At 39.2% G+C, this 17,639-nt stretch overlaps 1 protein-coding gene across 1 annotated transcript in view; it reads right to left on the bottom strand.

Annotated features, from left to right (window-relative positions):
* The window catches only part of LOC126253286 (PAN2-PAN3 deadenylation complex catalytic subunit PAN2), a 318,390-nt gene extending 309,831 nt beyond the window's left edge, over positions 1-8,559 (bottom strand). The window contains exons 1-2 of the mRNA XM_049954511.1: positions 8,362-8,559; positions 7,783-8,000 (exon numbers count right to left, since the gene is read on the bottom strand). Coding sequence (XP_049810468.1) covers positions 7,783-8,000; positions 8,362-8,425 — 282 coding nt within the window. The 5' untranslated portion in view covers positions 8,426-8,559. The remainder of the gene's footprint in view (positions 1-7,782; positions 8,001-8,361) is intronic.
* Between the last annotated feature and the right edge of the window lie 9,080 nt (positions 8,560-17,639).

Raw genomic sequence — 17,639 nt, 5'->3', positions numbered from 1 at the left:
AAACAACATAATAAGATACTCCAAGAGCATAGGAATTTTGTGAACTATACTAAAATTCATCATTTGGCTTAAAGTGCACATTCGTGTGTCCAGATTCAGATGTAAATTTTCTTGGAGTACCAGTACTGTAATATCTCATGTTTGGTTCTTTATTAAGGCATAATGCCATACCTGCTAGAAGATGAAAACGTGAAACTGAAATGCAGCGAACAGTTTAAACTAGCCAACAGTGTGGAACTAAACACTTCGTTGCAAATAAATTGACTGCCTCAGAACAAAAGATTAATAAAAGTCAAATTTCCTTAACAAACCAACAAAAATAACTTCATTGTTCTGCAAGGCGATTAACGCTTGACTGTCAAAGGTGGAAACAAAATAAAATCGGAAACTAATTACATATTTGAGCCTTCCGTAATTATGTGACTGTATTTTAAATCACTTCATAGCTCCCGGCCACAGAAATCCGTTTTGTTTTCATTTGAGTTGAGAGCAATAAACGAAGAGGAAACAGCAAAATCACTTAACGTAAACAAGGGTCACGTGCAGACTACCACCTCCCCACTACAACTCAGACTGCTCTGTGAATCAGGTCAGGATCTACGATATTTCTGAACTGGGCCAATATTAGATAGTGGCGCTCCCCCCTCCCTCGAGCGTTTTAGGTAGGGTGCCGAAAATTTACGAAGTCGACTTTTCAAAAATCTTCATTTTCTAGCGCACATCTTTCTGAAGAACCTGATACATAAAACATATATGTTCGAGGGAACATAAGACATGTTATTTGGTCTTAAGTGTGCCAAAGAGCAGTGCCACGCCTCTTCACACAGCATTCTTCCATCGCACGTATCTGTATTTCGCTCTGTGGAATTCAAACATGTAATATTTTGTAATTGGTGCCATCAAACTATATTCATGCCAGTGGAAATTAAAATGTCCTGTGGTGCCTCTCCTGCTCCCAGTCGGCTGGTTTGACATTCTGCTCCTCTTTAAAAAAATTTCACAATTAATACTGGATGGGATTATTTGTAATCGGCAGAACAAGAACTCTTCAGAAAATTTTCAGTCTTTACTGCATATTAGCTAATAACTTGGTGTTTTGTGTGGCATAAAATTAAATATAGGATACATAAAATGAGTAAAGACAAGAGACAAGCAAGACAGTACACATTTCTTCAATCTTTAGGTCCTAGCCTTTTTTTTTTCTCTCTAATCTTGCCACAGCTTTATATGGCGTACTTTCCTTTCTGGGAAAGAATCTATTACCTCATCAAAGTTCGTCAACATTTTGCTACATGAAAAACAAAATGTCATTGTCCAATACTAGAAAAGCTGTTAATACTAATAGTACCCAACACTGATGTGGTTTCTCGATCTGATTAGTATATTTTATCACTGCTAGACAAAACGAAATAGGCCTGCCTAATATTGCAGCAATTGTTACACACACCAAATAAACGAGTGTTTTTGCACAAATGTTCATTTTTATAACACGGCGGAATATAATTCATGAAGTACCAATATCAAATGCCTATTAGGCCTACTACAAGCAAAAAGTTTTATGTTAGGAAATAGTTTCACATTTCATTCATACACAGAGCTTCTGAAGCACGAGATCGAGTAGTAGTAGTGCGAAATTTTTTATATAAACTTGGAATCAACATATTCTTCCGTAAATTGTGAGAGTCCCCGTTTCTTCTCCTTCCTCGTTCTAACGTGAATTGGCTGCTTAGATGCACCAGTAAAATTCTTCTGGATAGCGTCTGGCTGCTTGCTGCTATTGCTTATACAGCTAACTGCCACACTTCTATAGCCAGAAGCAGGAGAAGGTACTAATACGCACATGCGCATAAGCTCGCTCGTAGCCGCACAAACGATTCTAATGTAAACAATTGTGATGTCACGCTCATCGGAGGCAATTTGTTGTTATGAAACATTGCATAGTCTTCCTAAGGCCTTTCACACATTTTGCTGTTGGCCGATGCTTGTATGAGCACTGTGTTTTGTTGTTGTATATGGTGCATTTCCTTTGCAACTCAAGTTTTATTTTCGTTTTTTTTCCTCACATTCGTTTTTTATTGCTGCAATATTATTCTGGAGTAGGGAGAAACAGTAATATTCTTTGTCAGAGTATTGGTTTTCTCCCAGATGAAAAAATTCCCGGGTTTTTCCCCGGATCTCCCGGGTCGTAGACACCCTGTTATTACTTAGAAGTTTTTGAAAGTCACTACTTGTGATCCTTTCAAAATACACAGGCAAACAGTTAAAAAAATCTTCGAGGTCATTTGCTTGTCTGTCTGAAACATTAAGGGTTAAAAGAATCTCTGTAAAACCAGGCTAAAAACTGTGCACAACATTTCGGAAGATTTGTGAACAGGAAACAACATCAGTGATAGAAATGAAAGTGATGCAGATGACCCAGAAGTGACTATTCACAAATCAGTACTAAAAAGTCAAAGTATTGACTGTGCAAATAAAGCTTTACATGATTTGGGGTGCTCTCCCTTAGGACTTCACACCATTCAAAATCACAGCAAAGCTTCATAAGGCAAAAAGAAGCTAGAAAAAGTTAAGCATGTTTCAGAAAGAAATGTGCGCTGGGCATTGGATTGCAGTATTTAAGATTCTTAGTACAGAAAAGCAGGGTGTATATGCGGACAAGGAAAAAACTTGCCGGATTTGTCCCAGATTTCCCGGTTAAAAATACACTCTCCCGGGTGAAAACACACTTTTTCCGTCTTAAGTGAGAGTATATTTTCCCTTATCAGTCCTTTGACTGGTTATGGTTTTATACACGGGTGTAGAATTTCCCGGCACTTTAGAAAACGAAACTCAGGGAAAAAGACACGTTTTGGAAATATCTTTGATGTTCAGCAACATATACACAGCCTATTTTCGTATTACGAAAGTATAAATTGGAATTCCACCAAACACCGAATCAATTAAATCGAGGATGCGATGCATGGTTGTAAGCCAGTCATAGCTCATGTCACATGATCTCGCCAACCGATGGCGAGGGATATTCAGAGCATAGGACACTTGATGTAGTCAGCCAACAGCAACATCACTTAAGTAGCACGAACACACAAAAGGAAAAGTTAATAGTTTAAATTTATATACATAGTGTTGCTACAATAAAAGCAAAGCTTTCACATATAACATTGGTCTCTAAGGTTAATACGCTGCAAGAGAAGCTAAGCTTTCGCATATAATGTTTATCTTTTTTGCGCGTGTTACACTTAAGACATATCACACAAATGCACCAGTAAAATTTTTAATAACGACATAAATGTCTGATCTTCAGGGTTCGAAATTCTTCTAAATGGCTCATCATCAAAGAGTTGATTTTTAAATGAGAGTCAAACGCTCTGCGATTTAATAAATTCATGGTACATTCTCGCACATACTTCAACTTACATAAAAGGATATTTACTTTTAAACTAACGCTTTTTGAACCAACATTCGCAATATTTTCCCGTGACCTGTTAGAAATAGGTTCGTTTCAGCAGTTGCCAGATAACGGGCGACACCAGGCTTGTGCAGCTATCATGACGTAGGAAGCCTGTATGTATGTACGTATTCAATATTAAAAGATCATACATTATGTCATAAAAGAAACAAGACATCGAGGATACTCCAAGAGCATCGGAATTTCGTGAAGCATACTAAAATGTGTACATTTAACGTGCACACTTAAAGGGCACATTTGTATGTCCAGATTTCCACTGAAGTAGACCTTGACCTGATATAAAGCTTTTCAGTGTGGTATTCGGGATGCAAATTTTCTTGGAGCACCGGTATTTTATTATATCATGTTTGGTTCTTTATTATGGCAAAATGCCATACGTGCTAGAAGATGAAAACGTGCACTTGAAATGCAGCGAAAAGTTGAAACTAGCCAGTACTGTGGAATTAAACATTTAGTTTGAAATACATTGACTGCCTCTGCGGAAAATTTTATAAAAGTCTAATTTCTTTAGCAAACAGACAAAAATAACTTCATTGTTCTGCAAGGCGATTAATGCTTGACTGCCAGAAAAGTGGAAATAAAATAAAATCTGAAACTAATGACATTTTAGCCTTCCGTAATTATGTGAACGCATTTTAATTCACTTTATAGCTCCTGGCTACAGATATCCGTTTTGTTTTCATTCAACGCGAGAGTAAATGAGGGGGAAAAAGCAAAATCACTAAATGTAAACACGGGTTACGTGGAGTTTACCCACTATAACTCAGGCTGCTCTGCGCATCAGCCCCAGATCTACAACATATGCGAACCGGGAAAGAATACTGAAACCTTAGAATCTATGGCAGTTATTCAGTTTTCATCACACCTTTCTTATAAGCAAACTGAACTTTCCGAGATACATAGCATATCTAAGAAAAAATGTCACAGTATTATCCAACATGAGATACCAAATTAAAAATGAAGAGGCATTTAGAAATGATCCCACAAATTGGGTAAATCTGATGTTTATACTGTAATTTTTAGGCAGCTTTTACCTGTTCTCAGTGGATTGTTGTGAGTACCAATTAGGGTTGCAAAGACAAAATTTATACTGCGAAAACACTACACTGTGGTATTTATCTAAAGACAAAGATGATGTAACTTACCAAACTAAAGCGTTCGCATGTTGATAGACACACAAACAAACACGAACAAAATTCAAGCTTTCGCAACCAACGGTTGCTTCTGTCAGGAAAGAGGGAAGGAGCTCTTTCCTGACTAAGCAACCGTTGGTTGCGAAAGCTTGAATTTTGTGTGTGTGTGTGTGTGTGTGTGTGTGTGTGTCAACATACCAACACTTTCGTTTGGTAAGTTACATCACTTTGTTTTTAGATATATATTTCCCACGTGGAATGTTTCCCTCTATTATATTCATAACACTGTGGTATTTATTAGACAATTATGAAATAGTAAGAGAACCTTTAAAAAAGATATTGTATTTCAGAAACACACTTTAATATTTATAAATTTTGAGCGGTTCTTTGCACTAATTTTTGATTGTACTTACAAAATGCTTCAGATCTTCAATGGTTTTAACATGTAAAGCATCAATTCACTGTCTTAATCAGCTAAAAAACTGGAAGGATTTTCTGACAACTTCCAATTGTTCTTTCAACAGCCAATAATATCTACCTTATCTTAACAACTTAAAACACCTAATTTCATTTCAACTTCCATCAGATCTACTTCTGTTTTTGATGATCTTGGCAAAAACATGGTCTCATGGAGACTGCAAATACATTCTGTATCACATTTCATACCAAAGAACTCCATTTCATTATTGATCAAATCATAAAAGTTGTAAATTATGAGTGGATCATTTGTTACACATCTTCTAGCTTGCTGTCAAGACTGGTTTCTTTACTGTCAATTCATGGTGTTCCTTAAAAATTTGGAACTGATGTTATTGGTAAAACATGTATGAATGTTGTGCTCTGACACATTTCTACAGCATCTCTCACTCCTAAATAATCCAAATCTCCATTTAGCCATACATGTGTCTGTTAATAACCCCAAATTTCTCTCCGAAAATTACACCAGACTACCCTACTACATACAGCAATTTATTATGTTTGTAGTTTTCCACAACCTGACACGATGGTTTTCAAAAAAATTGCATCTCTGGTTGTACCAAAAACATACAATAGAATTTAAAACACTGCCTCTGGGACATTATTCAAATTTGGGATAAATTTGAGTGTCCAATACCACCCGTTGGCGTTGGCCAATGACGTCATATGTTAGGCAAAGATGCTGCAATGGACAATCTATGAATGGAACGGATTATACTCGTGAACAAATGAATGTAGTATGCCATAAAATAATACATTTAATGCGACTATTATTTACACGTGAATTTCATTTAAATGAGTTGAAGATGACTGAAATAAATAAGAACACAAGAGCAATTACGAGTGCATACATTATGTAATATAACAGCGTTATGTAGAACCTGTTGCCAGCAATGTGGAAGGCCTAGTATACCGTTAGCAGAGCCTGTTCTATTATATTTTCCACACGGACGCAAAAACGATCTAAATAATGAATCGTCAAATAGTTTGAATTGGTAACTAGAAGCAACCTATGTAGGAGGTCATTTCTAGTTACCAATTCCAATATTACTGTTTGTTGCGCAAAAATCTTATAACATATCAGAAACGTGCGAAAAAAAAAAATGTTCTTGTTGGTAAACTACGGAATACGACTAGACTTTCAAAAAAAAAAAGAAAATCTTTACACACATTACTGCACACGAAAAGAGATAAAATGCAAAAAAAAAGACCAAACCTTGTAACCGATAACTATACTACACGAAAGTCACACCAGCCGCAGTAGCTCCAAATAACACTCAGTAAAATTGATAAACCAAGAGTGACAGTAAAAATAAGACAAGTGTAGGGAAAACATCAAAAAGGGAAACAATAGTGGCTACCTATAGAGAAACTTACCACATATGAACTTGCAAAGGAGTCAAAGATCAAGGCTGACAAGAACGAAATAAGGACATAACAAGAAATAATTATGTTAAGAGGTAAAACTGTAACGAAAGAAGCAAAATTCAGAATAACTAATGAAAAAATAATGTTGGTGTTGCTGTGGTCTTCAGTCCTGAGACTGGTTTGATGCAGCTCTCCATGCTACTCTATCCTGTGCAAGCTGCTTTGTCCCCCAATAAGTACTGCAGAATACATCCTTCTGAAGAAATAATAAGAAACAAACTCCAGGCACAAATGAGGTACCGCTCAAATCAGTTCTTCCTGCCCTCAATCAGATGCCAAATTTTAAAATAATAATAAAAATGAAACCAAGAGTCACTCACATAAACCCTCCGGCAAAGACACAGCAATACCCCTTGGCCCACTATTGTAACCAGAAAATATTAAAACGACAGGAAAACCTCCCTCCAGAGAAACCAAAAAAAGTAGCACTCGCACAATATAGTAACATAAAAAAACGCAACGCAAAACAAGAAAAAAGTATCAGACCCACCAACAACTAACTAACAAAACGAGGCATGTACATTTTGCCGACTGCTTTCATAAATGCAAGAAATAAACAATAACCTTTAGAGATACTCTTCCTCCAACAGTATTCATCTAAATGGCTTTGCAACACTGAAATCTTTCTCTTTCCCTGCAATGATGCCCAATGAATGCAAAAATTATAGTTCATTTATGGTCACTCATTTTCTGAAGCAGAATTTTTGCAGTAAAAACAACTGACTCATCCATAACGAACAGTGTGAGAAATCAAGACCTTATAAATCACGACTACTTTCATTAACAAGATGCCAAAAACAAATTACGAGATGAAAACAAAACAATCTACATCAAATTTTTAACACATGAGTGTAACGAGCAAATCCAGAGAAATCATTTAACGTTCATTGACAGCAATCTATGGCACAAACAAAATAACATCACACATTATGTCATTGGTCAAAGTCGACGAGTGGTATCGGACACTAGAATTGACCCCCAAACTTGCATAAAATTTGGCCAAACAGCAGCTGAATGTAAGTATCACAGAAACAGTGTTTTTCTTTAAGGGTGAATGAAGGGCTGACAAATCATTACAGAGCTTTGCAATTAGTCAAGATTCTGCACAGATTTTGTCGATCATACCGAAACCCTAAATATTCCTTTGACAGAATTTGTGGGCTACAGTGCGTGTGTCTACTCCTAGATATAATAACATTGTTACACAAACTTACATTAGAACTACTAATGCATAGGAGGTCATGAATGGCCAGGAATTATCTATCTTCAATTACTTACTCCCTGATTTCCCATCCATAGTAGTTCTTCCTGGTGATCAAAGGCAATAGCTGACACTCCAAAGCGGTCACCCCCATCGGCCAAGATAGAATGAGTTTCATGGAATTCTGCATTTGTGTAGACGTTATATTGATCGTCAGCTGGAACATACTGTGGCGCAGGAATGTCGTAGCCCTCTGCTTGGACTACTGGGTACTGGACGTTGCCCTCTGAATACACTGTAAAACAAGACAGCAGAAACCAATAACTAAAAACAGTTCCTTGGATTTTCTACATATGAAATCATTTTACGAGAAACACGTTTAGTACTAGAACTGCATAGTTTTATACACCCGAGGTACGAACTACTACACTCTTCAAATGCGAACGCAAATACCACCTTCACATGCAAATTAATATCAGTTTCAAAGCTCTTCCATTTCTACCGGGCATCCTGCTATTCAATTAATCGGTAAAGGACTTACAACTTGCCCGTAACAATTCTCTGCCTGCCTAAAACACATTATTTCCCGGTGTCCACCCCACATTCACACTTCAAATCTTTATTCCTCTTTCAAGGACAAAGATGTTTACACTCACATAATATCTCTTCTGACGCCGATGCTACGTTGGGGTCGAAATGTGCAATTCCTGGAAACTCCATGGCATTATCTCTCTTGATTTGGAGAGATTCAACAGCTTTGTTATCATCACTACTTCCAAATAGTTGCAAACCGAGTTAAGAACGCATTTATAACACCAACCCACAAATGTCAATAACCTTAAACCATGTTGCTCAGAAACAGTGCTGCCAATAGAAGTACTCTACAGCTACCGTCCTGCTGCACTGCTAAGATTATAGGGGATTTTTTTCTTTTCGTTTTTAACAGGGAACCATCCCACAAACAAAACAATAAGCATAAACAGAATTCGTGTAACTAATTTAATTTGGTACTGTAGAATACAAAAAGCGAATAAAAATCTCAAACCATGGAGGTTCTTACACATATCGAAGCTAGAAACAGAAGCACACAGAACAAGTGTTCTTATGAAAATTATTTCCAGATTTCGCTGCAAATTACCTTTTCGACCAGGCGTCCGTATCCAAGAACTACAAAACTTTTCCAGATTTCGCTGCAAATTACCTTTTCGACCGGGCGTCCGTATCCAAGAACTACAAAACTATCATCGAAAAATTAGCACAGAAATACAGGACAGTGAAACAAGACGCCCATAAGGTCTTCCCTCAAACAAGTCGATAACAACCGATGGTAAAAAGCAGCGGTATTAATAATTACCGTATCTAGACACGATAAGTGAACACATGCTTACTTTTTCTAATAACGTTGTTGGCATTATCAACCATACTGTCAAGTAGGCCAATATACAGCAAATCTCATGAAACTATAGATGAATTTGAGCAACAAGCAGACCTATCAGCGTTCCACAATCACCAAACCACCTATATATAGTCTCCCTACACAGTTGCCTTAGTGTTACCATGAAATGTGAGTAATATAAGACAGTGAAATTTGGAAAAAAAACACATTATATAATTGTTTCGGAACAATAAAAGTAACTTTTTCGACATTATTTCCACTGAGCTTACGTACCGTATTTGGCTTGCCAAGAATCTTATACTCTTAATTACTTCGAATTTATTTCCAAGTCGGTAACAAAAACATTTACTACATATTTTGCATAAAAAACAAAATCACATCGACCCTAATCTGGAAAATGAAACTAGGCCTACAGAAATTATTCTAATACTAATTCGTGCACTTTTGCGTTGCCTAAAAAGGCACTATTTTATCACTGATCTGGGTCGCTTCTTCTTAAAATTTCCACGCAAACAGTCCTGTAACATATGGCAGTAAGCGTCAATCATTGTTCCGCCTTTTCTCCTACAGACAACTCTGCTGAAGACCCACGACTTCCAAAACACATTCTAAATACCCAGATCAACGGAAAAGCCTCTGGCGAGTACTTCAATGCGTATTGCAGACATATATCGTATATAAAATACTAAAAATGTACGGGAGTCCGCTACGTACCCTTTACCAAATCTTTTGCCTGCGACATAGTGTTTTTTGGTCCACTTTCGGCAACCCCTATTTTGATTGCTTTGTCTCCAGAGTGACCGAGTTCATCCATATCTCACCTATAGTACACAATATCAACACAAATGTCCATCCTAGGTCGTTTTAGGCTAGTCAACTAATGCAAATGCATTACACACGACTTCATACGTAGAACATAATTCGTGATAGCCTACTATGCATGCTTGCACATGAGACTCCTACTATTGCAGCAATACCAAGAAACCGACTGTGAAGCTTCTCTCACGATAATTGTTCTGGTTTTCAAAATCACATGTTCAGGAAAAATCATTAATCTGGCGGCAGGAAAATGCTAGAGACATTTCAACAAGGAACAACGTTTAAAGTCATTTCTCCATTAATAGCAGTCTTCAGTACTGGTACAGTCTACCCAAGAGCTTCTGTAACACTTGATATCCACGCTATAGTTTATCCTTCGTAATTAAAAATATTTTCAACACTGGACGAAAATTGACGTAATACCTACCTCTAATCACAATCAACAAACAACTGTCTATTGCGTTTGTTTAAAAGTATGAACAATATTGTTGTAAGAAACATGACTACCAATAGTCATTCAGCGAAACGAATTTCCCGCTTTTCGCTGATATCAAGTGTTTTAACTTTGTTCAGCTTAGATATAAATAGCGTACCTATGTCTACATTTATGCGTATTAGACTTGGCCACTGTTTCTATGTTTCGATACAGTGTATCGATACGTGGAACTGTTTCAGTGTTTCGGAACGGCTGTGGTTCACTGTTTCGAAACAGTAGTGTTTCATTCCGCCCCTGTCTCGGACCAGATTCGATCTCGAGCCAAACACAGATACTGTATCGTTGTTTCAAAATAAGGCTGTTTCAGTCCACCTGTGCTTGGAACGGACTGATTGTATCGAAACAGTGATGTTTCATTCCGCTCTGTGTCGGGCTCGGCACAGGTACTGAAACACAACATAAGGCCCGTCCACACGCAACGATCTGTCTGCGCAAATGTCTGCGCACATCACATCTGCGCAGACAGATCGTTGCGTGTGGACAGAAGATTTGCACCAACTTGAGGTGTGTGCAAACCTGGAAGTTGGATTTGGAGGTTTGAGCGAAACCTCTCAAATCTGTGGGTTCAAACCACATCTGCGCAGACAAGTTGGAGGGTGTGGACAGGAGTTCGCCGCAAATCTGGCGCGAAATAGCTGTTTGCTCAGTCTAGTGTTTGTATTTGTGCGCATAGGGCATTAAAATGGCTGATACTCGTCAGTGTTCTCGAGAGTTTGTAAGTGAATTCATTAAAATATATAGAAACCACCCATGTTTGTGGAAGATTAAAAGTAAAGAATATAGTGACCGAGAAAAAAAGACAGCAGCTTACAATGCTCTAATTGAAAAATTATGGGCACTTGACGCCTCGGCAAACAGAGAAACGGTAATAAAAAAAAAATCGTTGCGAACTGGCGAAATTATTTGCGGATGGGTGCCGAAACTTATAATTATCTCTTAAAGCTTGTAACCCCTCATATTATGAGAAAAAATACTTGCATGAGAAGGGCTATTTCTCCTCATGAACGGCTGGCAGTAACATTAAGATTCCTAGCAACAGGAAGGAGCTACAAGAATTTGGAATTTTCAACTGCAATATCGAAACAAGTGTTGAGTAAAGTAATACCCAACACATGTGAAGCTATTTACGCTGTCCTGAAGGATGAGTTCATGAAGGCAAGTCAAGTAAATTAAGTCTGTCAGCGAACTGTTTACCGAAAATAGTTATCCAAAGTTCAGAAATCTAGAAGATTTGGTGTAAGAGTAGATCAAGTATACCAGCCAACGTTATGGTATTTTGATCTTCTTGGCTTTCTTAGTGATCAAGAAACGCCAAGACCAAGCAGGAGTACAATTGAAGATGAAATTGGAGTGTCAATGAGCCAGGAAATGGAACACGAGGTAATGCAAAACAAAACAGGTTGGCCCTGCAACTCTCGCTGCTGTCGCCTTAGCAACCACTGTCTACACCATTTTGACCGCTTTCCCTGTTTTCTGCGGTTGGTCTGAATGTTTTTTGCAACACAAGTTGCGACCACAGACCACAACAGAACTTCCTCCATTTCAATATTTCAGAATAACTGAATTACATTTTTGACGTTTATGGGGAGCGTAGTCGCTTGCCACTGATATTTCTTTTCTACACCGACAGATGGCGGGCGAATAGTAGATTGGGGTTTGTGTCGTGTGAACAAACCACATTTGCAGCGATCTTTTGCATGTACAGACATCTGCGCCAATGTCTGCGCAGACAGATCGTTGCGTGTGGACCGGGCTATACCACTTCATGAACACTTTCAAGAGTGTCGAAATATTTTTGACAAGCAATAGCATGAAGCTTAAGATATCCGAAAATAAAGCTTCGTTTCTAGCTGACTGTCCTATTTCGAAATGGCGTAACATCTACTTTATAAACACTAACCAACAATAAAACAACGCATACTATTCACATTCAAAATAATGAATATGTGAAAATCATTCAGTTAAATTATACTTTTTTTTATAACATACGCTTCTCTGTTCATGTACAGTAATCATATTAAGAAACGCAAGTAAGCCTACAACATTTTGAATAAAACAAGGCGTAGAGTGACAGTTATTAGACATATACATAAATTTGATGTAGGTATAATTGCAAGCAATCTGTTTGACATATCACTGATAGTGTAATGGTGAACGGGAAGGGCTGGGAAGCATGATGAATTTATAGGAACGGTTCGAAACACCTTGAAAGACCAAAATTTTTTTGTTATTTATTCGAATTATTTGGTGTTATTTGTGAGTCTACAGTCACTGTGCCTATTATCCACAATGATTCCCTTGTGTGCATGGAAATTAGCAGGATGGGTATATTACCCATACTAACGGAATGTGGGAATCCCAGTAGCATATGCGTTGTTTCTGCAGTATCGAAACATTACATTGTACTGTTTCATTTGTTTCGAAACAGTTACGTGTTTCAGTTTGCCCATCTCTAATGCGTATACTCTGCAGGCCACTGCGAAGTGTATGGTAGAGGAAATAGAGCGCGAGAAGAATAACTGTTTAAGGTCTCTGTGCATTCTGTAATTAACTTAATCTTACCCTCAGGATCCCTGTAGCAGCGATGTGTTGGATGTTGTAGTACGTAATTCTTATGCAATCTCCTTTGTAGACTGATTGAGTTTCCCTTGTGTTCTACCGATAAACCTAAGTCTGTCACTTGATTTACCCACAACTGGGCCTATGTTATCTTTCCACTTCATATCCCTACAAGCTTTAGCACCATAGCAGCCAGGTATTTGTATGAGTTTATCAATCCCAATTGCGATTCGTTGATACTGTACTCGTATGATATTGAATTGGTAAATTTCACAGTTTTACCAGAGTCTAACATAATCGTCGCAATACTTCGCCCCGATTTTGTTGCCTACTCCCCAAGCAGCGCACCATGCGGCCAGTAAGTTAAACTATTGAGTTCAGCCCTATCGTGAAAGCGAAAGCGAATAGTAGTTGCTTACTTTGGCCGGCCGCGGTGGTCTAGCGGTTCTAGGCGCTCAGTCCGGAACCGCGCGACTGCTACGGTCGCAGGTTCGAATCCTGCCTTGGGCATGGATGTGTGTGATGTCCTTAGGTTAGTTAGGTTTAAGTAGTTCTAAGTTCTAGGGGACTGATGACCACAGATGTTAAGTCCCATAGTGCTCAGAGCCATTTTGTTTACTTTGGCTTGTACAATGGTATTTACAAATTGGAGCGTAGTGTAGCGCAATAAATTGCAGCTACAACAACAACAAGATACCACATGTCTTTTTTTAGGTTTCCTATGGACCCTGGGAGGTATATACCATCTGTATCTGTATCTTCAGGATTCGCTTGCAAATTGAATGTAGACTACTGGCCATTAAAATTGCTACACCAAGAAGAAATGCAGATGATAAGTAGGTATTCATTGGACAAATATATTATATTACAACTGAAATGTGATTATATTTTCACGCAATTTGGGTGCGTAGATCCTGAGAAATCAGTACCCAGAACAACCACCCCAGGGAGTAATAACGGCCTTGATACGCCTGGGCATTGAGTCAAACAGAGCTTCTATGGCGTGTACAGGTACAGCTGTCCAAGCAGCTTCAACACGGTACCACAGTTCATCAAGAGTAGTGACTGGCGCATTGTGACGAGCCAGTTGCTTGGCCACCATTGACCAGACGTTTTCAATTGGTGAGAGATCTGGAGAATGTGCTGGCCAGAGCAGCAGTCGAACATTTTCTGTATCCAGAAAGGCCCATACAGGACCTGCAACATGCGGTCGTGCATTATCCTGCTGAAATGTAGGGTTTCGCAGGGATTGAATGAAGGGTAGATCCACGGGTCGTAACACGTCTGAAATGTAACGTCCACTGTTCAAAGTGCCATCAATGCGAACAAGAGGTGACCGAGATGTGTAACCAATGGCACCCCATACCATCATGCCGGGTGATACGCCAGTATGGCGATGACAAATACACGCTTCCAATGTGCGTTCACCGCGATGTCGCAAAACACAGATGCGACCATCATGATACTGTAAACAGAACCTGGATTCATCCGAAAAAAAATGACGTTTTGCCATTCGTGCACCCAGGTTCATCGTTGAGTATATCATCGCAGGCGCTCCTGTCAGCGTCAAGGGTAACTGCAGCCATGGTCTCCGAGCTGATAGTCCATGCTGCTGCAAACGTCGTCGGACTGTTCCTGCAGATGGTTGTGTAGTGTCGGCAGACTTGCCAACACTACGCACACTAATTGAAAGAGGCGGCCAAGATGCACGCGCTAACTCACGAAGGATGGAGTGAGGTCTGAAACAGGATACGTAATGAATGCTATAAAGAAAAGTACGTAGCTTCTGGACTACCTAACTTTAATCCATCCTGTATACAGCATTCTTGATGATACATCTGGAGATTGTGGCGATACAAGTGAGACTCTTTAGATACAAGCAATGTTACAAATGGCGCCTTGCTAGGTCGTAGCCATTAACTTAGCTGAAGGCTATTCTAACTGTCTCTCGGCAAATGAGAGAAAGGCTTCGTCAGTGTAGTCGCTAGCAACGTCGTCGTACAACTGGGGCGAGTGCTAGTCAGTCTCTCGAGACCTGCCGTGTGGTGGCGCTCGGTCTGCGATCACTGCCAGCGGCGACACGCGGGTCCGACATGTACTAATGGACCGCGGCCGATCTAAAGCTACCACCTAGCAAGTGTGGTGTCTGGCGGTGACACCACAGGTTGTTGTCTTGCAAACGTCCCCATCTGTTGACTCAGGGATCGAGACGTGGCTGCACAATCCGTTACAGCCATGTGGATAAGATGCTTGTCATCTCGACTGCTAGTGATACGAGGCCGTTGGGGTCCAGCACGGCGTTCCATATTACCCTCCTGAACCAACCGATTCCATATTCTGCTAACAGTCATTGGATCTCGACCAACGCGAGCAGCAATGTCGCGATACGATAAACCACAATCGCGATAGGCTACAAACCGACCTTTATCAAAGTCGGAAACGTGATGGTACGCATTTCTCCTCCTTACACGAGGCATCACAACAACGTTTCACCAGGCAACGCCGGTCAACTGCTGTTTGTGTATGAGGAATCGGTTGGAAACTTTCCTCATGTCAGCACGTTGTAAGTGTCACCACCGGCGCCAACCTTGTCTGAATGCTCTGAAAAGCTAATTATTTGCATATTATAGCATCTTCTTCCTGTTGCTTAAATTTCGCATCCGTAGCGCGTCATCTTCGTGGTGTAGAAATTTTAATGGCCAGTAGTGCATATTGCCAATTAATGTTTCGTTTTAGGAGTTGAAAAAGGCACGTGAATAGGAGATGAGAAGATCTTATGGAAAAAGACACTTTTTACCTTCATAATAATAATACGCTTTGTCCTGTACACATGGAACAAAATCAGTTCATGACAGCAGACATTAATAAACTCATGTGAAATGCAGTAAATCCGATTGTTTGACATTCCGAATACGCCAACTTAACTGGCGATGTAGAGGAGATTGCCACAAAGGTTCGACAATCCATCTAAAATTGTAAAACACTCCTACAGCACAGAAGCAGCCAGTTCAACTCTCCAAATATCAGTTTCAAATTCATCTGAATCGTCAACACAGACCTGCTTTGGCGATGAAGTGGTAAAATTAAGTGCAGTTATTCGTGTGTAGAAAAAGCATGTGGAGATCAGAATGTGCAGATCACTAGACTTCGTACAAAACCGTTATGGGACAAGGAAAGTGCCCATCATTTTAAGTTCAGACAGCGACAGAAAATGTATCAGAAGGATCATGTGAAGAAGAACAAACAAATTTTGAAAACTATTGGATCCCAATATTTTAAAAACAATGTCCTTGGCTTGTTAAACCAGATTAGCACGCCATCTGCAAGATGGAAGGACAAAAGTAGGCTGCCCTAAATTTATTATATTACAGCACTCAGGCATACAGGTTTGTTCAGAATGTTTTATGTTTCCACCAGCATGCACATTACAGAGGTTTGTGGAACGCATACAAATAAAATGTGGTATAAGTGACAATATGTTCCACCTTTTAAAGCAGAAGGTACACCTTTCTTCTGATACTGATAAACTAGTCAATATGTTATTGGATGAAATGTCTGTAATGCCAAATTTTGCATATGACAGCGCATCTGACAGTGTTATTGGCGTTGAGGGATTGGTGTTTACACTCACAGTATATTTCTCCCACCATTTGGCAGTTTCTTGTCGCACTTAGAATAATGTAAAGATGAAGGTCGTACTTGTAGCAACAGCAACAATGATTAAAACACAGTTGGTCTATGGAACGACAAATAGGGCGTCGATCCCTTTTGCATGTAGAGTAACATGTCTGTGCTCCTTATGTGTGAATCTATGTGTTCATATTCCGTTGATATCAACGGGGTAAGCTGCAGTTCTGTCCAACGTCATGTATTGTAGCTTGCCACTGGATTCATGAGTTTTATCCCTACTTATGCTTATTTGACAACCATTTTTAGAAATATCTATGTCTTGTGAACTTACAAAAACACGAAATAATTCAAATATTTCGTAAATTGCTTGGAACGAGATGCAAAACAAACACTGTGCTTACGACACATCTGAAGTCCTCCTTTCTCGCTGCTTGAGGCGCTAGTGTCGCTCCAGCTATCCAACGGTAACAACTTTTACAGTAGTGAGTGCCGCGACAGTTATGTTTGACTGTGGTTTTACATTTCTGAAGATTTAAAGCAAGTTGCCAGTCTGTGCACCACTTTGACATCTTATCAAGATCTGACTGAAAATTTGTACACGATACTTCATCATAGGTAACTACATCATTTGTGAAACTTCTCTGCTTACAATTAATATTGTCGTCAAAGTCATGAATATAAATTTGAACAGAAAGGGACTCAACATACTTCCCTGGGGTACTCCTGAAGTTATGTATGCATCAGTCTCTATCTAAGGTAACTTGCTGCATCCTCCCTACCATAAACTCCTCAATCAAGTCACAAATTTCGTCTGATACCCCATACGATTGTGCTTTTGGTAATAAGCAAAGGTGCAGTACGAATCAAATGCTTTTCTGAAATCGACAAATACTAGTAGAGATTTTTGACAGTTCAGTAGAATGCGAGAGGAAGGAATCGTGTGCTGAGTACGTCCGCAGGTTACTATAACACCAGGCCTACCTGGCAGGCTAACTTGACTGTGTGGAATTCAATCACGTAAGTCAGCCGATCTG

The sequence above is a fragment of the Schistocerca nitens genome, chromosome 4 (genome assembly GCF_023898315.1).
Source record: "Schistocerca nitens isolate TAMUIC-IGC-003100 chromosome 4, iqSchNite1.1, whole genome shotgun sequence".
Taxonomy (NCBI): domain Eukaryota; kingdom Metazoa; phylum Arthropoda; class Insecta; order Orthoptera; family Acrididae; genus Schistocerca; species Schistocerca nitens.
This window is presented reverse-complemented; position numbering and strand designations above follow the sequence as displayed.